At 38.5% G+C, this 24,821-nt stretch overlaps 1 protein-coding gene across 1 annotated transcript in view; it reads right to left on the reverse strand.

Moving 5' to 3' along the window:
- Window positions 1-261: 261 nt before the first annotated feature.
- CKAP2L (cytoskeleton associated protein 2 like) overlaps window positions 262-24,821 on the reverse strand; it is a 30,322-nt gene continuing 5,762 nt past the window's right edge. The window contains exons 3-9 of the mRNA XM_039478237.2: window positions 23,844-23,895; window positions 19,306-20,543; window positions 15,432-15,639; window positions 8,607-8,762; window positions 5,366-5,429; window positions 3,196-3,385; window positions 262-784 (exon numbers count right to left, since the gene is read on the reverse strand). Coding sequence (XP_039334171.1) covers window positions 559-784; window positions 3,196-3,385; window positions 5,366-5,429; window positions 8,607-8,762; window positions 15,432-15,639; window positions 19,306-20,543; window positions 23,844-23,895 — 2,134 coding nt within the window. The 3' untranslated portion in view covers window positions 262-558. The remainder of the gene's footprint in view (window positions 785-3,195; window positions 3,386-5,365; window positions 5,430-8,606; window positions 8,763-15,431; window positions 15,640-19,305; window positions 20,544-23,843; window positions 23,896-24,821) is intronic.

Raw genomic sequence — 24,821 nt, forward strand, 5'->3', positions numbered from 1 at the left:
GATATTGTGATGGAAATCAAAGATCACACATAAATTTGCAATCTCTGGGCAAAGGCACAGCTGGTATAAACTCATCTGTGAGATGAGGGGTTCTGACTTGGCCGTCTGTCAAGGTCCATTCAGCCTGTTAAGCCAGCATCAAAGTTCAGATTTTCCACGATGAAAGGACTTGCCCTCTCTGCTAAGGTGGATGCAGAAAGAAAAGTCCCATTATATTGTGGGACCAACCTTCTGATATAAAAAATTACATTGGGATTAAAGTAGATCAATAAAGTATACATTTTTATCATAGTTGTAGGGTAAATTAACATTCAGAAGTTTGAAATTTATGTATACTGTAAAACTGGCAAACCAGTCTTACACACATAAAGCAAAGCTGTTCCCATAGGGAGATAAAATTTGAGAGTAAGCCCAGTAAATTGCTTAAATCCTGAGCATCCGTAATCTGCACCCATGATGCCTCTCTATTACACACTTTTTTCCAGGTCATTTGGACAAGAATATTTCTTGTCTTATGGAGGCTCTAAAACACGTTTTTTAAAAAAAACCATCAAGAAATTACGATTCAGGGATTTGAAACCCCAATGTTACAGGCAAAGCCTCATTTCTACGAAATATAAAACATGTTGTTTCTTCGACTTCTAACAGTTCGTCAAGAGAAGCCACTACTAAATCATGTTCTTGCAGCATTTCCGGGTAGCGGGACACTGCTCGCTCGATCCTGGACGAACGCCGTACAGGAGTGATAAGCTTCATGTCTTGCACTTCTGGCATCCCATTTATTCTGAGAGATAGCAAGAGAGGCATTAAAAACATTATCATTTAAAAAAATTCTCTTCATTATTTTTTGTTTCATATTCCATAATAAAACATGAAAGACATTTTAATATAAGTTGACACAAGAGATATGTCTAGAGCAGTTCTCATCTTAAGATGGCTTTTTCAAGGAGTTCAAGATCAGCTTGGGCAACATAGTAAGACACTATGTCTACCAAAAAATATAAAAATTAGTTGGGTGACGGATCCAAGATGACCAATCAGGAGCAGCTCAGGATTGCAGCTCCCAGTGCAAGTGTGGAGGGTGAGTGGACGCTGCATTTCCAGATGGATTTTTATTGCCCACAGACCAGGAGATTCCCAGGCGGAGGAGCCCCACAGGTTGCCAGTGTGGCTGTTTTGGCCCGCATGGCTGTTTCCACTGGGGCGGCTGTTTTGGCTGGAGCCCTGGCGCGAGGGTTCTCCATACAAAATACACGGGTCCGGGCACCACTTTAGCTGGTGATTGGAGTTTGGGGAAGACAGAGTCGCCCATTCAATTGACAGAAAAGGGGACTGAAACAGGGAGCCAGGCCAGGAGATTCCCAGGCAAAAAAGCACCAGGAATCTCAGCGCGGCTGTTTCAGCCAGCGCAGGCACAGTGGGTCGCTGCATGGGAAATCACACAGATCCTGGTGCCTTTTCAACAGGCGACTGGAATACCTGGGAGACAAAAAAAAAAAAAAAAAAAAAAAAAAAGGCTCTGAGGCAGGGAGCCAGGTGATGAGGCTCAGTTGGTCCCACCCCCACAAAAAAAGGGCAATCTGAAATGCTCTGGACTGAATTCTACCAGACATACAAAGAGGAGCTGGTACCATTCCTTCTGAAACTATTCCAAACAATCCAAAAAGAGGGAATCCTTCCCAAATCATTTTATGAGACCAACATCATCCTGATACCAAAACCTAGCAGGGACTCAACAAGAAAAGAAAACTTCAGGCCAATATCCATGATGAACATAGACGCAAAAATCTTCAATAAAATACTGGCAAACCGATTGCAACAGCACATCGAAAAGCTTATCCACCATGATCAAGTAGGCTTCATCCCGGGGATGCAAGGCTGGTTCAACGTATGCAAGTTTATAAATGTAATTCACCACATAAACAGAACCAAAGACAAAAACCACATGATTATCTCAATTGATGAAGAGAAGGCCTTTGACAAAATTCAACAGCACTTTATGTTAAAAACCCTCAATAAATTAGATATTGATGGAACATATATCAAAATAATAAAAGCTATTTATGACAAACCAACAGCCAATATCATACTGAATGGGCAAAAACTGGAAGCATTCCCTTTGAAATCTGGCGCTAGACAAGCATGCCCTCTCTCAACATTCCTATTCAATATAGTACTGGAATTTCTAGCCAGAGCAATCAGGCAAGAAAAAGAAATAAAGGGTATTCAAATAGGAAAGGAGGAAATCAAATTGCCTCTATTTACAGACAACATGATTGTATATCTGGAAGACCCCATCGTCTCAGCCCAAATCTCCTGAAATTGATAAGCAACTTCAGCAAAGTCTCAGGATATAAAATCAATGTGCAAAAATCACAAGCATTCCCATACAGCAATAACAGACTTAAAGAGAGCCAAATCAAGAATGAACTGCCATTCACAACTGCTACAAAGAGAATAAAATACCTGGGAATATAACTAACAAAGGATGTAAAGGACCTCTCCAAGGAGAACTATAAACCACTGCTCAACGAAATAAGAGAGGACACAAACAGATGGAGAAACATTCCATGTTCATGGTTAGGAAGAATCAATATCGTGAAAATGGCCATACTGCTCAAAGTAATTTACAGATTCAACGCTTTCCCCATCAATCTACCAATGACCTTCTTCACAGAACTGGAAAAAGCACCTTAAACTTCATATGGAACCAAAAGAGAGCCCGCATAGCAAAGTCAATTCTAAGCAAAAAGAACAAAGCAGGAGGCATCACACTACCGGACTTCAAACTATACTACAAGCCTACAGTAATCAAAACAGCATAGTACTGGTACCAAAACAGAGATATAGACCAATGGAACAGAACAGAGGCTTGGAGGCAACACCACACATCTACTACCATCCGATCTTTGACAAACCTGACAAAAACAAGCAATGGGGAAAGGAGTCTCTGTTTAATAAATGGTGTTGGGAAAACTGGATAGCCATGTGCAGAAAGCAGAAACTGGACCTCTTCCTGACACCTTACACTAAAATTAACTCCAGATGTATTAAAGACTTAAACACAAGACCTAACACTATAAAAACCCTAGAAGGCAAAACCATTCAGGACATAGGCGTAGGCAAGGACTTCATGACCAAAACACCAAAAGCATTAAGTCTGTGAACACAAAGCCTGCTTTAGAGTTTGCTTACCTAGGGATTGGACCAATCTGTAATTTGATTCCAGAATAATTATGCTGTTGTGCCTTGGCTATTTGGGGTGTTGCTATGGCTTGTTCCCTCTTTTCTGGTGAAAGACAAGACTTCACAGATTCCATCTCCTTGGCCAGCTCTTCCACTGATGTTATATTAGTTTCAGCAACTAACGAGTCAGAAGTAATTCCTGTGTATGTAAGGTCAGGAAGGAAAGTAAGATTTAGCAATTTAATACTTCAGACAAAAATCACTAACATGAAAAATACATACATACAATGATTTCCCAGTGATCTTCATGGACTCCACACACTAAATAGTGATTGATTTAAGGTGGGATTTATAATTTCTTTTTTTCCTGGTAAGCCCTATAGCAATGTCCTGCTACATCAGGCCCCCCTCCTAGCCAGCCTTCAGACAGACACCTGTAAGTAGATTCTTGATACCTTTTCAAGACTCTGAACACATTCCCAGTCTCCTATTAACTTTCAAGAGTACTCTTAGGGACTGTTCACTGGCATTCTACCCTTACACCATACCTTGGATCAATTTTCTTGACTCACTAAGATTAACTCACACAACCTCCTAATCCCCCTCCTACCCAGGATGACCACAAGGTTACTGCCTTGGACAGTGGGTGAAAAATGTCTTGCATGAATAGTTTTCATGGTAGCCCAACCACAATAACCAAAATAAAAGAAAGGAAATCAGACTGTGCCAGGCACACTGTAGCTAAAGGCTGACACCCTAAGTGAGGTCAACAGGGTGCAACAAAAGCAAGGATTCCTGTCTTTTCTTTTTGTTCTTTTTAAGAACACTGTCATGTTTTAACCAAGTATCTGAATTGTAGCCTCATTCTCAAAGAATCTACTATCTCCCAGCACTTTGGGAGACCGAGGTGGGTGGATCACGAGGTCAAGAGATTGAGACCATCCTGGTCAACATGGTGAAACCCCATCTCTACTAAAAATACAAAAAATTACCTGGGCATGGTGGTGCGTGCCTGCAATCCCAGCTACTCAGGAGGCTGAGGCAGGAGAATTGCCTGAACCCAGGAGGCGGAGGTTGCAGTGAGCCAAGATTGCGCCATTGCACTCCAGCCTGGGTAACAAGAGCGAAACTCCATCTCAAAAAAAAAAAAAAAAAAAAAAAAAAAAGAATCTACTATCAAGTATACCTATTCTATTTCCTTATTCCCACAAGCAGTGGGTTACTTAACTATAATTCCATGACTTGATTGTTCCCCAGTTAAATCTACTCTTTTTTTTTTTTTTTTTTTTGGAGATGGAGTATCGCTTGTCGCCTAGGCTGGAGTGCAATGGTGCAATCTTGGCTCATTGTAAACTCTGCTTCCTGGGTTCAAATGTTTCTCCTGCCTTAGCTTCCTGAGTAGCTGGGATTACAGGCACGTACCACCATACCTGGCTAATTTTTTTTTTTCTTAGTAGAGACAGGATTTCACCATGTTGGTCAGCTGGTCTCTAACTCCTGACTTCAGGTGATCCACCCGCCTTGGTTTCCCAAAGTGCTGGGATTACAGGCATGAGCTACTGTGTGCAGCCTAAATCTACTCTTAAAGGAAAAACATGTCACCTTCTAAGATAACAAGAAGAATCCAATTTATTTTCTAAAGATAACTTGTTTTTTCTTTCCATTCATATAAGTATTAAAAGCAATTATAATGTTACTAATGTGTTTGGCACAATATTTCTCATAGAAGAGTCTTCTAAAGGTTAACCACTGACAGTAATGGTCAACCAATTAAAGAGATTCCTGAGATGGCTATTTTTAAAGGGATAACATGAATTTAGATGAGTATGTTGGTAGTTTATTATGATTAAACATGTAACTTAAGGCATTTCTCCTTTTGCCTCAGTCTCTTCCAGTAAAAAGCTGTTTGTTTTCTTCCATCTAGGACTCCAGGGAAGTGGAGCACTTCAGTCTAGGCTGTTCTGGTGGAAACAACCTTTGCTCAGTGTTGAGCAGTGTATTTACTTGTAATAATACAAATAACTCAGCTGATGACAATGGCTGAAAGGGCCAGGTCATGGAAACCAAGAAGTAAGAAGCATTTCAGGGGATCATACTTTTCTTCTTTTTCCTATGGGTTCTGGATGATTTTTACTGGCATAGCTAGAGAAGATGAATTTAAATACAAAAATAATAATACCTTCTGTGGTTCTGTTTGAATCTTGCAAAATATTAAGAACAACTTCCCGCAACTCTTGTATTGGCTAGAAGGAAGGAAGAAAATATATATGGAATCTTAAGAACATTCACGGAAAAAATTTGCTAAGAAACTTTAACTTCAAATAAATGTTTTATAATAAAAATGTTTCCTTTTAAAATCTCTTATCTAGCAATAAATATTTTGTCTAGCTTGACAGTTTTGCAGCTTCATAAGAAAAATAAAGGAACAGAGAAAATTCCAGTTAAGTGTTGGCACACTTGACTTAATGAACGGATGTATTTAAAGTTGTCTATAATGTAATTTGTCTATATCACATTCTATTTTCCTATTGATTTATATAATACCATCAAATATGTATTCCCACATAAAGATTCTGACCCAATGATGCAAAGCTAGCCACACAGAAAATACATTTACGTATTTTTAATGTTGTCTTTGTTTTTTATCATAAAAGTCATATACACATTACAGAAAAATTGCATAGGCTAAGCTTAACAAATGAAATCACCCATAATTCCATCACCCAAACACAATTTTTTTGAGAAGGGAGTCTCTGTCACCAAAGCTGGAGAGCAGTGGTGCAATCTCGGCTCACCAAAACCTCCACTTCTAAGGTTCAAGTTATTCTCCTGCCTCAGACTCCCAAGTAGCTGGGATTATAGACATGTGCCACCCCATGTGGCTAATTTTTCTATTTTTAGTAGAGATGGGGTGTGGCTATGTTGGCCAGGCTGGTTTCGAACTCCTGACCTCAGGTGATCCACCTGCCTCAGCCTTCCAAAGTGCTGAGATTACAGGTGTGAGCCACTGTGCCTGGCCCAGATACAATCTTTGTAGGCATTTTGGGTAATTTTCTCCAGCTTTTCCTTTCTTTCTTCTTTTATTTGGTAACATACTTAAAAAAAAACTTTATGAAAAAGTAATTTTCTGATAAAAATATCTGAGACAGCCTTCATTTTTCAAGTGTGTAAACCATACCATAAAGCAGAACATCGTAAGGTAAGCTGTACTTTCCCATGAGAACATTACAGTTTGTCTTCCTTACCTGGGACTCTGTATCAAACATATATAAACTGACAATAAAGCATATAAGTAAAGCTTTCCATACATTTTTTCAAAATCCAAAACAGAATTATGATTTCAGCTAAATGAATGGCAATAAATATATAGAATATATTGCAAAGAGTGAATTCCATAAAATATTCAAGTGTATTTTATATTTGTATAGCCTTCTGGTTAAAGATGGTGGATTAAATATACATTTATTTCTAATCTCTCTAGAAAATTTACTGAAAGGATAATAAAGGGATTAAAAAGAGGCAATAACCACAAAGCACAGGAAAGAAGAAATGGCAATAAGGTTTTGGAAGCTGCTATGCAGAAGGAAGAGAGGTGAACAATTTAATCGACTTAAGTGAGTCGAATCCCAAGCTGGCAGTTTGGCTGAGAAACAACTTGGCAGAAAGGCTCAAGAATGGGTGATAGGGCCCAAATCAGGAGGACTCTTTAGCATCTGTTCAAAAAGCAGTCAGACCTCCAAATCCACCCTGCAGCCCTGAACTCTGCGCTCTGGTAACTAACTCTCTGACTTCCTTCATCCTAACAGAAAACTGGGGATGTATTCTTTAAGTCTCTGAGGGATATCACACAAGATTGAGATAGGGTGCTTACTGAGAAAAGGGAATAAGCAAAAGTTTCTATGTTGAGGGTTGAGACTCCCTACTCTCTTCTCTCCCACAGCACTGGCAGCTTGGTTTCTACCTCCCAGGAAGGAGATTGGAACAGCCTACTCTAGAAAACTTGACCAGCTTAAGAGGAAAGACCTAAACATACTGACTGCTATTGAGGCTTTTCTAACCAATCAACTCAGCCAGATCACCCTGTGGTAAAGCCCTACTCATGTGTCTCGAGCTTTAAATAAGCTTTTTCAGACCCACCTCTTATAAACAGCCCAGTTTTACTGGCATCTGTGTAAAGCCTTTAATGAATAGCAGAGAACAGCCCAGTTTCACCAGCATCTGTGTAAAGCCTTTAATGAATAGAGAACAAAACAAAATAAAACAAACAAAAACAAGAGAAAGAAACAAAAAACATATAGACAATGTGGGAAGAAGAAAACTGATATGGGTTCTCAAACACAAAGGATCCACCCAACTTAAGAAGGATGTGAAGGGAATCTAAAGGTGGTGGTAAAGAGATCCCAGAAAGATAGCTGGTGAAGATGGGAGTAAAGAGCAGCTTGTGCAGTCTGGAATAAGCCAGAAGGGAGAAAGGAGAAAAGAGGTCCCTAAGAAAAAGAAATCAATAGAATATCTGATATTTTCAAACTATCGAGGAACTTAGACAATTAGAGAAGAGTTTGTAAATTAATTATATAATAAACAAAAAAAACTAAGCAAAGGCAAAACATGACAGTAACTCCAGGAGAAGTAGAAAGTTGTGCTTGAAAGGTAATCATAGTATGTACTACATGGCTCAAAATATTCATATATTTCTTGTATATTCATAACAATGTGAATGTTAAATAGTGACCAGAATTTCATGACTCTAATGAAAGTATGAGGAATGGCAAGGGTCTGCAAGGATGGTAAATAGGGGCGTGTATTTGTGTGTGCTGGGATCTGTGTATGTATGTGTGAAAGAGGGTTAAATCTTCATTCTGCATAGCTGGAAGTCCATAAATCATATCTAAAATTAAAAAGTCAAGAAACAGAAGCATGTTTTCTGAAACTACAGAGGTTAATATAAAAATAATCAGTTTCCTCTGGGAAGTGGGAAATGGGAGGGAAGGAAGGCAGAGGCCTTATTGAATGAAACTTATCAAACTACTTAACTGTTTAAACTATGTGAATGTACAATTCTGATTTTGAACTACTATGGAAAAAGGTACCAAAGAATATGAAATATGACATGGAAAATGGCATTTTAATGAAAAGCATTATAAAACTATTTGATGCAGTTTTTATAAATAATAATTATATAGTTTTTTTTTTCTAGATTTTAGAATTAAAAGTTATTTCATGTAATGGCTCTGAATTACTGATTTAAGAATATTGATGTATTGTGTTTAATATATTTTCAGGTTCTTTATGGTAATGTATGACTTTATAAGTGTTGGATATTGATGTTGTAACCTTCTAACAACCATATTACAAAACACAATGGAGAACTCACATGAAAAAGCATTTTAAGAAGTTACCCACCCAAGACAGATACTCACTGTTGCCCCATTTTTAATGGCCTCTTCATATAGCCCAATAACATCAAAGGTGCCTTTACTTGCCAACAACTTTGCTTTGCAGATCCAGAATTTGGCAAATTTTTCAGCTTCAGGAATGCTGGACAATATATTAAGTATTTCATTATAAGGTACACCCTGAAAAAAAAAACACCAAAATATCCAGAGGTAATTATTACCATTTCACTGTTACTCTCACATCTCTTAATATTTATTATAGCAGGTATGCAGAAATCATTTTGATTACTAATATTTTCTAACTTTAAAAAAAATTTCAATTTTACTGAGGTACAATGTACATGCAATAAAATGCACTTTAAAAAATTATCCATTTTAATGAGTTTGGACATTTATTCATCATTAATTTTTTTAGAGGGCAGGGGGAATGGAGTCTCACTTTGTTGCCCAGGCTGGAGTGCAGTGGAGTGATCTCGGCTCACTGCAACCTCTGCATCCTGGGTTCAAGCAATTCTCCTGCCTCAGCCTCCCAAGTAGCTAGGATTACAGGCACCTGCTGCCACGCCTGGCTAATTTTTTTGTATTTTTAGTAGAGATGGGGTTTTCATCATGTTAGCTAGGATGGTCTCAATCTCCTGACCTCATGATCTGCCCGCCTCAGTCTCCCAAAGTGCTAGGATTACAGGAGAGGGCCACTGTGCCTGGCCTAATTTTTTTTTTTTGAGACAACATCTCACTTTGTTGCCCAGGCTGGAGTGCAGTGGTCCGGTCACAACTTGCTGCAACCTCTACTTCCTGAGCTCAAGCAATCCTCCCACCTTAGCCTCTCAAGTAGCTGAGACTACAGGCATGATCCACTGTGCCTAGCCTCCCCATCATTTAATTTTAAGAGCTGGCCGGGCGCGGTGGCTCAAGCCTGTAATCCCAGCACTTTGGGAGGCCGAGGCGGGTGGATCACGAGGTCAAGAGATCGAGACCATCCTGGTCAACATGGTGAAACCCCGTCTCTACTAAAAATACAAAAAATTAGCTGGGCATGGTGGCGCGTGCCTGTAATCCCAGCTACTCAGGAGGCTGAGGCAGGAGAATTGCTTGAACCCAGGAGGCGGAGGTTGCGGTGAGCCGAGATGGCGCCATTGCACTCCAGCCTGGGTAACAAGAGCGAAACTCCGTCTCAAAAAAAAAAAAAAAAAAAAAAAAAAAAAAAAAAAAAAAAAGAGCTATGTGAGACCAAGTAGAAAATGTTTATCATAGCTGAAGGTAGTATGTTCATTTTCACGTGGTACAAAAACAAAACAAATCCTAGAGTAAACATTTCTTACATATTCATAATATTCCATATTTATAATAATGAGAACACTGAGTAGTGACCAGAATTTCTGTATGACTAATAGCAGTGTAAAGAATGACACAGGCATGCAAAGGTCATAGGGGTATGTATATGTGTATGTTGGGGATTTACACAGGTGTTCATGAAAGAGGACTAAATACCACAAAAAGAAACTCTGAAATGGATTCACTGGTTTAATCCCCTTCTGGCTTGTGCCACAAGCAGGACAGTGACATGGACCCAGAGGAATGGGGAGCAGTAGCATGCCCATAAATCCAGGTACTGGCACACTCAGCCAAGCAGCACCTTTCACTGCTATTAAAATGGGGAGACACAAAGGTAAGTTCACAATTAAGAATCACTAATATTTGAGAAAACCAACACTATAGGAAAGAGGCATAAAACTCAACAAACAAGAATAACACTGGAGCAAAGAGGAATACTTTTAAGAGTACTACAGTCAATATCTTCAGAGTGATAAGAGAGTGTATTGCTATCCTAAAATGAGAATGGCTTTTTCTATGAAAAAGAACCAATAGAAGGGCAGAACAATTGCAGGAACACCACTGAAGAATACATCTGTGAGCCGAAAATTCAGCTGTGAAATTCTCCTAGAAATCAATGCAACAGAACAATGTAATGAATAGTATGAAAACAAAATTTAGAGTTCTGAAGGATATATCTATTATTCAATAATTCCAGAATCCATCTAAGAGAATTTCTAGAAGGAAAAATGGAGAGAACAAAGTTAAACACACAAAGTGATTGTAGAAGAAAAATTTCAGGAAACGAACAACGAAACAATTGTTCAGATTGAAAGGCTCTCAGAGAGTTAAGCAGGATGAATGGGAGAAAAAAATATATACTTAGAAAATCAGAGATAAAAAGAAAATTGTAAAAGCTTCCAGAGAGGGGGGAAAAAAGATTACTTATAAAGGAATGAGAATCAGATTGATGTGAGATATTAACAAATCAACAACTCCAGATGCAAGAAAGAAAATGAAGCAATCACTTAAAATTTTCCGGGGAAAACAAGCTGAAATTAAGAAATTTTCCCCAACCAAACTATGAGTCCAGTATGAAGGCAAAATAACGACAGTTTCACAATAATACAGACTCAAAAGGTTTGTCATTCAAAAATCATAAAGTCAAGCCGGGCGCGGTGGCTCAAGCCTGTAATCCTAGCACTTTGGGAGGCCGAGGCGGGTGGATCACGAGGTCGAGAGATCGAGACCATCCTGGTCAACATGGTGAAACCCCGTCTCTACTGAAAATATAAAAAATTAGCTGGGCATGGTGGCTCGTGCCTGTAATCCCAGCTACTCAGGAGGCTGAGGCAGGGGAATTGCCTGAACCCAGGGGCGGAGGTTGCGGTGAGCCGAGATCGCGCCATTGCACTCCAGCCTGGGTAACAAGAGCGAAACTCCGCCTCAAAAAAAAAAAAATCATAAAGTCACTAGTGAGTAAACTTTAGAACTCACATGAAAGACTTGAAACAAAAGTAACTGCAGGCCAGGTGCAGTGAGTGGTTCACACCTGTAATCCTAGCACTTTGGGAAGCTGAGGTAGAGGATTGCTTGAGGCCAGGAGTTTGAGACCAGCCTGGGCAACACAGTGAGACCCTGAGTCTACAAAAAAATTTAAACAACATTGGATGTGGTAGTATGTACCTATAGCCCTAGCTACTCAGGGGGCTGAGGTTGAGGATTGCTTGGGCCCATCCAGTTCAAAGTTGTAGTGAGCAATGATGGCATCACTGCACTCCAGTCTAGGCAATAGAGTGAAACCCTGTCTCTTAAAAAAAACAAACCAAAAAGGAACTGCCAGAAGGATATAATATATATTCTGCAAATCATGTGTGAGCTTACATCTACCACTTTTTTTCATTTCAGTATATTATTTTCCTTGTGAAATAAAGAAAACCAGATCAAACACAGAAATGAGAGGAAAAAAGAATTCAGGTAAACTGAATTACAAAATAAAATGGCAGGGATAAGTTTAAACATACAAGTAATCATAATAAATGTGTATAAACTAAAGTTGCTTTTTAAAAGTAGAGAGTTTCAGATTTGTTTAAAAAATTTAACTGTGTGTATTTATATGAGACATACCTAAAATAAGTCAACCCATGAAGGTTTAAAGTAAAGGGATGGAAAAAAATCTACCACACATATTCTAACAACAAAAAGCAGGTGTGGCAAGATTAATCAGACAAAAGAAATTAAAGCAAGTCATGAATTTTTCTGTACCTAACAACATAACTTTGAAAACCAGAAAGTAAAAATTGACAGACATATGAAGAGAAATTGTCAATGACTAATCACAGTGTCAGTGAGAGACTCTGGCATACTGCTTTCAGAAAGCAATGGATCAAGTAAACAAAATAGGATGCACATTCTTTTCAAACACTTTTGGAACATTTGCCAAGAATGATCAGATATTAAGACCAGAAAGAAAATTTCAACAAAACCCATCAAGTAGAGTACACATAGGCCACATTCACCAACTACAATGCAATATAATTCTTCTAAGGTATTTTTTGGGTTAAAGAACTCAAAATGGGAATCTCAAACTATTTAGAAATGCACAAAGAGAACATATGTCAGTTATTAAGCTTTTGTGTGTTAGCCCCAAACCCCACTATCCTCTGCTTTGTGATGCTGGGGCTGGAACTCTGTAAACCACTTTCTGCTTGGCAGCAGCTTCCCTGCTCGGCTCTGCCCATAGTGGGCACAAGAGGGCGACTGCAGGGATGGAGAAGGAAGACACTTGCTTCTTCCCATTTGCTTTCATCACCCCAGCAATGGTTCCTCACCCTGGCAGCAACAGTTGGTTCTAGCCTCCATCTTTTTTGCCTTTCCCCTCAGATCCCACCTTACTGTGCAGCTTCAGTGGCAGGAGCACCAAATGGATAAACTCTTTTCCTCAAAGTCTGAGCCCCAGCCCTGCAGGGCCTCTCCTCTAGCATCTGCTGGGTAGTATGCCCTCCTTACAGTTGGAGTACCATTTCTATCAGGGTTTCTCTCTTCTGCTTCTTGGTTCTGATACCCAAAGCTCTCTTTATTCCCCTAGACCCAGTGAATATCAGCTGCTTCCTGCAGTATCATCTCTGTTACCTCTTTGCTGTCTGCCCTGTGTATAGCACCCACATCCCTCTCATCCCTTCAGCATTTTTGTGCACACAGGCTCACTATGTGCTTTCACAGCCAGCATCTGTGCTCCCTTGTATGTGCCCAGAGAGTGAGAAATGCCTGAGAATTCTTGTCTGCCTGAGGCAGCCATGAATAAATGACCCTGGAAGCTTTAACACTGTAGTTCCCTTGCCTCTCATCAGGATGACTCTGAGAGATGTGACTGACACCGTCTCCAGAGCTCCCCTGTGGGGCTGTGCCAGGGTCACCATCCATGGACTTGCTTTTCTGATCCTACAACTTCACTCCTTTCCCAGTTTTCCCTGGAGTGTCTTCCTAATTAACTACTTTCACACAGATTCTCCTCTTAGGGTCCACTTCTAGAGAATCTACGTAAGACACTGTGTAACCAATTATGCTCTTTCTGTGGTTTGTTTTTCGGACTTGACTATGACGGATAAAGGGCACAACTTAGTCAAATATGGGAGATATGACCAAGTAAACTTCAGAGGTAAATTTGCTATAGCATTAAACATACTTGTAAAAAAAAAAAAAGAAATACTCACTTTTAAATGATCTAAGGTTTCAATTAAAAAGGTGGGAAAAGAGCAATAAATATAAAAATGGGTGCAGACATTGATTCAAGAGAAAAAATACAATAAAACCTGAGGTCTTTAAAAAAAATTAATGAGAAAAAATCTTTACCAAGTATAATTTTTAAAAAGTCACAAAATTTACTAAAGTTGACTCAAGATATATGAGCCCTAAATAGAGCAATGACCACATATCAAATTGAGAAGATATATACAAATTTATCCTCCAAAGAAACATGGTCCAGATAATTTTTATGGACAAGTTTTTTTTTTTTTATCAAACCTTCAAAATAAAAATAATGCTAATGTCATACAAACTGTTTTCAGTGTATAGGACAAAAAGAAAAATACACAACTCATCTACCTAAGTCAGCATAAAATTGGTACTAGGAAAACACAAGACAATCAAAGTACATAAAAATGAATAAAAGAATTGCAACTCACAAAACTATATACTTCATTTCTCTACATTTCTACACTGTATGAACATGCATGAAAACAGAAAGAATGACTGGCAATGGTGGTCACCTCCAGAGAGAAGTTTGGGATTTCTAAGTATGTATGTTTGTAGAGGGAGAGGGCTGATCATTTATCTATATTGTTTGAAATAATTTTAATAATAAAAATGTACTCATGATTTTTAATACAATAAAAAGAAAAAAGAAAAAGAACTCAAGTTTAATCCCACAAGAAGAAATAGTATGTAACTGGATGTTGTGAGTTTAATCCCATAAGGAGAAATAGTATTTAACTGGATGTTGTGAAAATGTTGCCTGGAGTAGACTTAAAGTGAACTTTTCCATTTTTTTTTTTTTTTTTTTTTTTTTTTGCTGATGTTCAACATAACCAGCCAAAGGACAGAATAAGTTTTGCTTTAGGCAAGTATTTTAGTAAAGTTTATTCCATCATTTTAGGATTTTCTTTTCTTTTCTTTTTTTTTTTTTTTTTTTTTGAGACGGAGTTTCGCTTTTGTTACCCAGGCTGGAGTGCAATGGCGCGATCTCGGCTCACTGCAACCTCCGCCTCCTGGGCTCAGGCAATTCTCCTGCCTCAGCCTCCTGAGTAGCTGAGATTACAGGCACGTGCCACCATGCCCAGCTAATTTTTTTGTATTTTTAGTAGAGACGGGGTTTCACCATGTTGACCAGGATGGTCTCGATCTCTCGACCTCGTGATCCACCCGCCTCGGCCTCCCAAAGTGCTGGGATTACAGGCTTGAGCCACCGCGCCCGGCTTATTCCATCATTTTAAAATATATTTTTTATTCAGGGATTCTCCTAAGGATCACATTCTGCCTATCATCTATTTTATCCTTACCTGCAGAATCCAAGATAAAATTTAAGTACTATTTATAGCTACCCAGAGTATTTAGAATACTTGAACTTTACATATAAACTTGACTTCTGACTTCAGTTTCATATCCAAATGTTAAATGTATACGCTTCAGAACTTGATACCCAAAGAAGGCAAAGTTCCTTTTGGAGCCAGGTTGTTTAGATTATTTTTCTAACTTCTTTGTGCCCTAGTTTCATTTGTAAAGTGATCATAATAACAGCAGTTATGATAATTATGTAAGATAATCTCAGTTAACTGCTTATAAAAGTGCCTGGCATATAAAAGTCACTGTTTATGGGCCTGTCTTTATTATTACTGCTATTATTATTACTCTATATTTAAGAGTAGCTAAAGTTCTGCTTAGATGAAGGCTCTCTCTCCTATACTCTATTTAAGAAAAACATTTGTTCTAAGATTCTGGTCTGGGCCAAAGCAGGAGGAACTTATTTTCTTCACTCACCCCTTCGATGAGGTTCAGACATTCTGTCAGAGTGTTGTTAATTTTACTGGACAGTTCGAATTGTGCTTTCTTTTCTTCCTCTTCTTTTTCAATGCTCTTCCAGAATGAAATATTCATTTCCTTTATTGCTTTTCTTTTTGTTTTAAGTTCCATAGGAGGCCGTTTATAGATTTTTCCCTTAGATTTCTGCCAGTCTTCTAGCTGTTTCCTAAAATTCAATTAAAGGGTGAGTGGTTTTATTTATTTTAAAACATAGTCAAGCTGCTAAAGTATATGATATATATAGATAGAATATAATTAAATACTTTCAACTACAGACAAAATCAGTAGAATGGAATTTAAAAAAATTACAAATGGATAATGGTACCACTGGGTTGCACCTACCCATGAGAAGGCAGACACCGAGATTCCAAGACCACATGTGGCCAGCAATTCAGATTTCAAATAGAATTTGTGATTCTTCATTATTTTTCTCCGAAAGTTTTCACTTCACTGTAGGCTACTTGCTTTCCTAAGACATCCCTCTATTTTTGAGATGACTCAGTGCTTCATTTCTTAAGCTGTCACTCAATCCAAACCCATCAAGCCTGCATTCTGCCTTCAATAAGGTCTTAGTGTGTGAAGTGACCCACTTAACCTAGTTCCTTAGTCCTCTCTTGATCAGACATGACTTTCATAAGCTAGACCAATAGTTTCAGGGCTCTTAAATAGCTGGTTTCTGTAATGCCAAGTCCTCATTCTTGCTGACTCCCACTGTTCACATTTTCTACCCTTGCTTCTAAGCAGGCAATAGATTGCTTTTTGAGGGTAGGGGCACCAAGACATATAGACCCCAAGTGCTTGGATGTAGGCACTCCAGCTTCTTTAAATTACAACTACATATTAATGACTTCCAAGTGTACATTTCAGCCCAGATCTTTCCCTAGAGCCCCAAACTTTGTAAAACCACTGCCTAGTTGATAACTTTTGATGTCTGACAGGCATTTCAAATTTAATACTGTCTCAAACAAAGCTCTTGATTTTCATCTCCACATCTGTTCCAAGTATTTATTACTTTGGTAAATAGCACCCCAGGCTGTATCACTGCCAAGGACTTCCCACGGCTCTTGGAATAAAATTAAAAATATTTTCCATGGCTGAAAGGTGCCGTGTAATCTGGTTCCTGCCTACCTCTCCAACCTCACATCACACTAGTCTCCCTGTCACTCACCCCGCCGCCCCAGGAGCTCGAGTATCCTTGCAGTTTCTTTCTTTCTTTTTTTTTTTTTTTTTTTTTTTTTGAGACAGTTTCACTATTACCCAGGCTGGAGTGAAGTGACACAATCTCAGGTCACTGCAACCTCCGCCTCCTGGGTTCAAATGATTCTTGTGCCTTAGTTGCCTGAGTAGCTAGGATTACTGGTGTGTGTTACTACGCTTGGCTTATTTTATTTTATTATTAGTAGAGATAGAGTTTCACCATGTTGGCCAGGCTGGTTTTGAACTCCTGACCTCAAGTGATCTGACCGTCTCAGCCTCCCAAAGTGCTGGGATTACAGGCATGAGCCACTGTGCCCTGCATCCCTGAAGTTTCTTGATCTAGACTCATTCCTGCCTTAAGGTCTTACATCTTCAGTCCTCTGCTCAAATGACACCTCCATGAAGAGGCAATTACCTGTAATTACTGTGTCTTATTTAGTCAATATGTTGGTTTTCTGTCTCCTCCACTAGAGTGTAAGCTCTATGAAAACAGAAACCTTAACAGTCCAGTTCCCAGCACAGTACCTAGCACACATAGGTATTTAAAAACACACAGCAAAATTCATCTTTTTTTAGTGTGCAATTCTGAATTTTGACAAATGCATGAAGTCATGTAAGCCTAGCTATTATCAAGCTATAAGACAGTTGCAACACCCTCAATAATTCCCTCATGCTCCTTGGTAGTCAGTCTCACCCCTAACCCCTTGCTCCTGGCAATCACTGATCTGTTTTTCTGTCTTTATAGTTTTGCTTTTTCCAGAATGCCAATAACCTAGTTTTTAATGAATGAATGCTATTAACTCTCATTTCTGACTCCAGAGCAAAATCAATGCAATGCTTATTATTTCAGCCCCAAATACTGCCCTCTTAATGATAGAAGTTGAGACATGTGGCATGTGCTTCCTTCATGTTCCTGGCATTCTTCCTAACTCCTTAGCCTTCTTTCTAATCATAAATGAAGAGGGAACTTACCCTTTCTAAAGGCAACTTACTCCTTGGACCTCAATACCATAATTTTGTTTCTCTAGTACTTTCCACATATACACCAAACAGTAAACTCCAGAAGGGTGAAGACTAACTGTGTGCTCGTCACTGTGTCTCCTAGCACCTGGCACATTGCAGGTGCTGAAGAGACACGTGCAGAATGAATGAGTGAATCTCTCCCTCTCCAGACTCCCCTTCTGTAATCAAACATGTTCAACATGCAACACAATCTTATGACCAATCCTCTGTTGTCTGACCTAGACTGTGAGCTCTAGGGCTGGGACCCTGACTTCCTTATTCACAACCTCAAGGTCTCTGCAGTTACTTTTCTTTCTGCTCAGGATTGTCCTTCTTGCCACCAGCCTTTCTCAGCCTTAGGTCTCAGCTCAGATGTTGCTGTTCTTCTATGTACTGACCCTTCTATCTAAAGCAGCCATTCCAGCCCTACTCTCTTGATATATCACCTTGAAGTTGTTTACTTACTGTCTCTTCAGGAAGGCAGAGAGCTTGTTGGTGTTGTTCAGGGCTATACCAAGCTGTACATTGCTTCACCCTGCTACACCTTTTAGCAACCATCTAATTTTACATGCTCCCTTCACTCTTGTCAGAAATGTCCTTATTTTCTACTTCAAGCAGGTGCTTCTTCTGGGAGGCTCAACCACGTTATGAGACTATATCTGGTCCTGGGTAGAAAGTGTACAGAATCCATTGGCTCAGTTTCAATCACTGCATTTTAATAATAACCTACCCGACATCTGGATTTCTACCATCTGAACTCTGTATTTGAATTGACTACTCCTCTCTGTTTGAGCTTACTTGCCAAAACTTGGCCCACTCAGACTCATGGAAGTTCCCAGTTCTTCCCTGATAACTTTTCTGAACTTAGCTATTGGTTTGTCTGACAAGAGACTACCATTTTCTAACTTCCTAGCTATGTGAACTCACTTAACTGTTCTATTGCTGTCCAGTCTAGCAGGGCACTTCTTTTTTTTTTTTTTTTTTTTTTTTTTGCAGGGCACTTCTTGAACGAGTGTCTACATCTGCAACCCCTACTTCTTTTTTAAATTTTTTTTTTTTTTTTTGAGACAGAGTTTCGCTCTTGTTACCCAAGCTGGAGTGCAATGGTGCCATCTCGGCTCACCGAAATCTCCGCCTCCTGGGTTCAGGCAATTCTCCTGCCTCAGCCTCCTGAGTAGCTGGGATTACAGGCACGTGCACCATGCCCAGCTAATTTTTTGTATTTTTAGTAGAGACGGGGTTTCACCATGTTGACCAGGATGGTCTCGATCTCTTGACCTCGTGATCCACCTGCCTCAGCCTCCCAAAGTGCTGGGATTACAGGTGTGAGCCACCGCGCCCGGCCTTGCAACCCCTACTTCTTACTCATCCATTCTATGTTTCAATTTCTTAAAAAAAACCCAAAAACTATTTTAAGCATACAATTACAGAAAATAATTTATAATATATGTATGTATCACCTAGCCCTGTCAAGTCTTAATATTTGTTATATTTGCATCAAATCTTTTTTCAGACTGTAGTTAAAAATTACTTAGGAGCCATTATTTATGGCCTACTTCCTGACCAAGTCTTCTTGATGGTCAATTTGCCTAATCATCTTAAGTTGCAAAAGCTTGGAATTAAAGCAAAGTACCTGCGATCCTCTGCTGTTGCCTTCTTTTTAATATTTGGGTTTGTTTGGGTCCCATTTATGGTTGTGACACCAGCTTGAATTTTGGGAGCTGTTTTGTTCAGAAAACGGTTCTGGGGAATAGCCTTTTTCAACTTGGAGTCCAAAGTCTGTGCTGTTTGTTGAAAGTCATTATTATTACGTTTAATACCACTGGTTCCATTTGCTCTTATGCTAGGGGTGCTTGGAATAGCTGAATTAAATCTGCCAACTGTCCACTTAGGCCTCTGGCTTATGACTTTCGATTTTTGCAGTATACATGATGTCTGAGGTATACAAGAAGGTTGGGTGGACTTCTGATCTTGTTTGATGTTTGGATGTGTGTTGTTATATTCACCCTGAAGCAAATTGGGGTATGTTCTGGGTTTGGTATGTTTCATTCTCTGTTCAATAACGGGGTATGACCGTAACTTAGTTTCATTTGTTCCTTCATATTTACCCCTATTCACCTTTGTATCTTTGATGTTCTTGACCACTGGTTTCTTTGATGGCTGAACCTTATTAAGGGTCTGAATAAAGTGAGAGGGAACCGTCCTTGAAGATTTTACTCCTGGTCTTGAAAGATCTGCTCTTCTAGAGAGTTGCTGTGATTTTACTGAGAGAGTCCTGCTTTGTGTTTCTCTAACAAACTGTTTATTAACTCTGTCTTTCAGAACAGCACTATTAACTGAACTTTTGCCCAAGGCTGGTTTAGGAGCTAAACTGTTCTTGTTTTGATTATAAGAGTCAATCTTTGGCTTACTTGTGGTACATAATTTAGGATCTGGCTTCCTGTCAGGTTCTGATAAAGTCTGGGGCAGGTTCTCTTTGTTTGTTCCTTTTAGAAAGTTATCCAAAGATTCGTTTTCAACATGGGTATTATTCATAGAGTCTGTACATTTAGCATTTCCTTGATCTGTTACCTGCAGCTTTGTAGTTTTCAATTGTTCTATATTAAGTGACCCCACAAGTTTTCTTGACAGTTCTGTTGTGGATGATCTAGCTCCACGCTGTTGAAAACTCTTGCTAGAAGGCTTGGAGTATGGGTTAGAAGACACACATTCTGAAGTCAGCCTTTTGTCCAGAAGTTTTGGTGGCTCCAACTTCGGCTTCTGGGACCCTGTAATATTAGGTGGTCTGGGCTGGAGTTTAATGCTGATGGACCTTTTAGGTTTGACAGGCAAAACAGCATGGTCGGTAACATCATTTTTGGGTCTAATAGTCTGAAAAGACAAAACATATATTAAAAAATTCTTAACAATATCTTATTGTTTTAAAAATTACTGTGTTTAACACATGCTAAAAGTTTTAATCATTTTTAGAATTTCATCTAAGAAAGTTGAATCCTGAGAAAGTAAAGAAAGACTAATAGATAGGGTTTTGTTTGTTTGTTTTGTTTTTTTGAGACAGGTTCTCGCTCTGTCACCCAGGCTGGTATGCAGTGATGCAATCTTGGCTCACTGCAACCTCTGCCCTCCTGGGTTGAAGCAATTCTCCTACCTCAGCCTCGCAAGTAGTTGGGACTACAGGCGCACATGACCACACCCAGCTAATTTTTTGTATTTTTAGTAAAGATGGGGTTTTACCACATTGGCCAGGTTGGTCTTGAACTCGTGTCCTCAAGTGATCCACTCACCTTGGCCTCCTAAAGTGCTGGGATAACAGGCATGAGCCACCGCACCTATCCTAATAGGTAGTTTCTATAACTTGAGTTCCTATCAGAAATACATTAGAATCTTTTAGCTTGACAGAATTAAGCAGAGATGCAGTGAATATACAAAAATTGCTGTTTCAAAAATAAATTTGCCTCAATCAAACAGTAGTTGTTGGATGCCTATTATATCCCAAGTGCCCTCCAAAGGACCCTGGAAAAACACATACATAATGAACTTAGGTTACCTCCCAACAAATCTCTCCTAGAACTTTAGACACACTATGTATGTTTTTCAAACCAATGCCTTTGTAAACATCATGGTATCACTCAAGAACCTCTGTCCCTGGAGATCAGTGACAAGAAGATAGATGGCAGATGATGTGAGGCCTGAGACATGCTGCCATGGCTCTCAATAAACATCTAACATCCATTAGTCATATTTGTAAAGTCAACCAGGATGGGGTTTTAAGTTTAGAGTCTATGTTAATAATAAACAAATGTTTAGTCATGTGATTTAAGTTTGGATAAGAAAGGTAGGATTAGATTGCAGAGAACTCTAAAAACTAAGGAAGGGAGTTTAAAATTCACATGGTAAGTAAATGGGCAAGCCGCTATGAATTCCTGAACATCTACCAGGAAAGCAATTACTCAGAAAGAATTTCAGAGATTTATGGAATATGTTTCCAGGGTAAGATAAGGGAATGCTAGAGTTACCACTCTATTTTTGATTTGACAATATTGTGAAGAATCACTATATAAACTTGACAAGTATGTAAAGCATGTCTAACCAGAACCATTTGGCATAATGGGCAAAGAGATGTTTATTCTGGATGATAGCAGTGTGTGTGGTGTTGTTAGGGATGAAATGGGGGAAGTTGGGAGTGGGAGGCACAGAGATGGATGGTATAGCCACAGTGGCTATATCTGGATTAATCTTTGAGTACCCACATTTATACACACCTCAGATCTCTCCATCACTGCTTACTGAAAAGGTGGAGGGATGTTGGCATGCAAATGTGTGTTATTTTTTAGTTGCTCTTTGTTGTATATTAAAAACAATGATATCCACAAACCATAAAATTCACATTTTAATAAGTGTAAAATTCTGTAGGTTTTAGTATAGTCACACTATTATACAGCAATCACCACTGTCTAATTCCAGAACATATTCATCACTCTAGAAAGAAAGTTGGTTTACTTGTTGGCAGTCACTCCCCATTTTCTGCTCCCTGCAGTCCTTGGCAACCGTTAGTCTACTTTTTGTCTCTGCGCGTCCACAGATTTGCCTATTTTATGTGTCACATAAATGGAATCATGTAATATGTGGCCTTTTCTGTCTGGCTTCTTTCACTTAGCATAGTATTTTCAAGATTTACCCTTGTTGTAGCATGTATCAGTACTTCACTACTTTTTAAAATTAACTTTTTTTAGAGCAGGTTTAGATTCACAGCAAAATTAATAATAATAGTGCCTATTATCTAGGAAGAATGCCATATATCCTGGTTTTCACAAGATAGTTTTGATTTATGCCTGTTGGTTAAAGAGCAATGCTTTTTACTTTCAAAAGTGTCCTGGTTTGGATACTAAAGCATATGGCCAACTTCCTTACATGGTTGTTCTGAGTGAGGTAGTGTATATAAAGTGTCTGGTGTTATTGTCATGTATCAAAAGTATATATCAAATATAAATTGTCAAGCATTATACAACTGTAATGGTGACTATTATTTACATACTGCTTTTAGTTTCTCCTAAATTCTGTAATTCCCTTCCTCACTTCATTTTCTATTTTTACAATTATGTAAAGCAGATAAGGTAGGTATCATCCTCATTTAAGAGTTGATATACCGAAGTCAGTATTGTCAAATTCCAGAGAAGTCTCCCGAAATTCTGAATGCGGCCCTTTCCAGCAGATTTTTCCTTAAGACTTGCATGCTATACTGGTTCAATTTGCATAAAGTAAAAGTGTAACCCAGTGCTTCCCAAACATAAAGTATTGTGCATAAATTTTGCCTTGTATACATTTTGGTATCCTTCGCATTGTCTAATGATGTCATGCATATACACAACATATATATGTCTATATATGCATATGCATATGACTAAAATATGATTGAAGTAATTTGGTGAATGAATCATTAAAACTTATTAAAAGTCTCACCAATGAGAATGTTTCACTTCAGGAAGCACTATCTGAGTTACGTTTCAGAACACAGATATAAACTATGCTTTTAAAAACTAAAGGTGAGATTTTTTTATTGCAGATGAAGAATCTGTGCCTCTTTCGGAGGGCTAATTTCTTCCATTTAAACTTTAAGAATCTTTTACCATTCTATCTAATGTAGTTAAATTGATTAGGAAGCATATACTTGTTAAGTGGCTTGAAAGGTTCAACACAAATGTTCCCTTTAAATGACTACTGAGCTATTTAACTTCATGGCAGCATACCAAAGTGGTTAAGATCACAGGCTCTCAGCTTTGCCACTTAATAGCTATGTGACCTATTTAAACTTTCTGTGACTTAGTTTGCTCATCTGTAAAGTGGGGCTATTAATAGTAGCCTCATACGATTGTCAGGACTCAATGAGATAATGCAAGTCAGAAAAGTATCAGGCACATAGTAAGGATTCAATGTTAGTTATCAAGAGGACCATAGTTCACATGAGGCTTTTTTTTTTTTTGGTTAATAAAACTAAACTACAGTATGTTGTACTTTTCAAAAAATGATTGTCTCTTATTAAACCAAACTGTTTTTGTATCCATAAGAAATATCTTTGAAATACATGTTCTTTAGATTGCTAACATCTTTATTATTCTTATTACTAATCATACTTACAAATGCATATTTCTAGAAAGACTAATTTCTACTTACAGATTTAGAAGGTGGTGGATTCGGGCAATTATTCTTGGATTTTAGATAAGGCCTATAAAAGACAAATTAACATTAATCCTCAGCACAGAGGGATCTCAAGCTAAGCTTGGGAAGTATAGTGATTAAAAATTATGATTAGAATTTTAAATTAGAATTTCTGTAATGGCAAAATAATTAAAAATTATATTCAATAAAGTCTCCTTATCATCATTTCTTTAGTCCTGTATCCTCCCTCTTGGAGACCACCAACTGCTCCTATTCTTTTCTTTTGCTTGTGATCCTTACAGAGACATTCTATGCATAAATCTAGCATTCTCACAATATCAATGAGATACATGTGTTTCCTTCATGTGTGTATAGTCTTACTCATTCAAACATTCCTGGAGCACTGCAATTGCCAGACACTGAAGAGACAATGCCAAATAAAATCATTAACTGCTTCTTTAAAACATTTACTTGTTTTAGGAGCTGGGCACAGTGGCTCATGCCTGTAATCCCAGCACTTTGGGAGGCTAAGCCAGGCAGATCACCTGAGGTTGGGAGTTTGAGACCACCCTAACCAACATGGAGAAATCCTGTCTGTAAAAAAAAAATTTCCTTGTTTTAAGTATCTTTAAGTACTATCTTTTCTAATTTTCACAAGGGAAACATGATATAAGAAAAAACTACGACACACATGAAATCTAGCTAGTGAGTTCGGAAATGCAAAAAAAGGATAGGAAAACAGAGGAGAATTTAGAAGGAATCAATCTGCATGGACCAAAAATAACCAAAAACAATTGCTAGACTAACAAGAACTTTGATTATGACTTGTTTGATGTTTGTCTCTCCCATCTAGAACACAAGCTCTGGGAGGGAAGGAATGTCTGTCTTGTTAAGCACCATATCTCTAGCATCAAGAGTGACTGAGATATTAGAGGTAGTAAGTAAATATTTATTGAATAAATGGACTAGGTTTATTTAATCAAGGAAACAGAG

Source organism: Saimiri boliviensis, chromosome 1, assembly GCF_048565385.1.
Source record: "Saimiri boliviensis isolate mSaiBol1 chromosome 1, mSaiBol1.pri, whole genome shotgun sequence".
NCBI classification, from domain to species: domain Eukaryota; kingdom Metazoa; phylum Chordata; class Mammalia; order Primates; family Cebidae; genus Saimiri; species Saimiri boliviensis.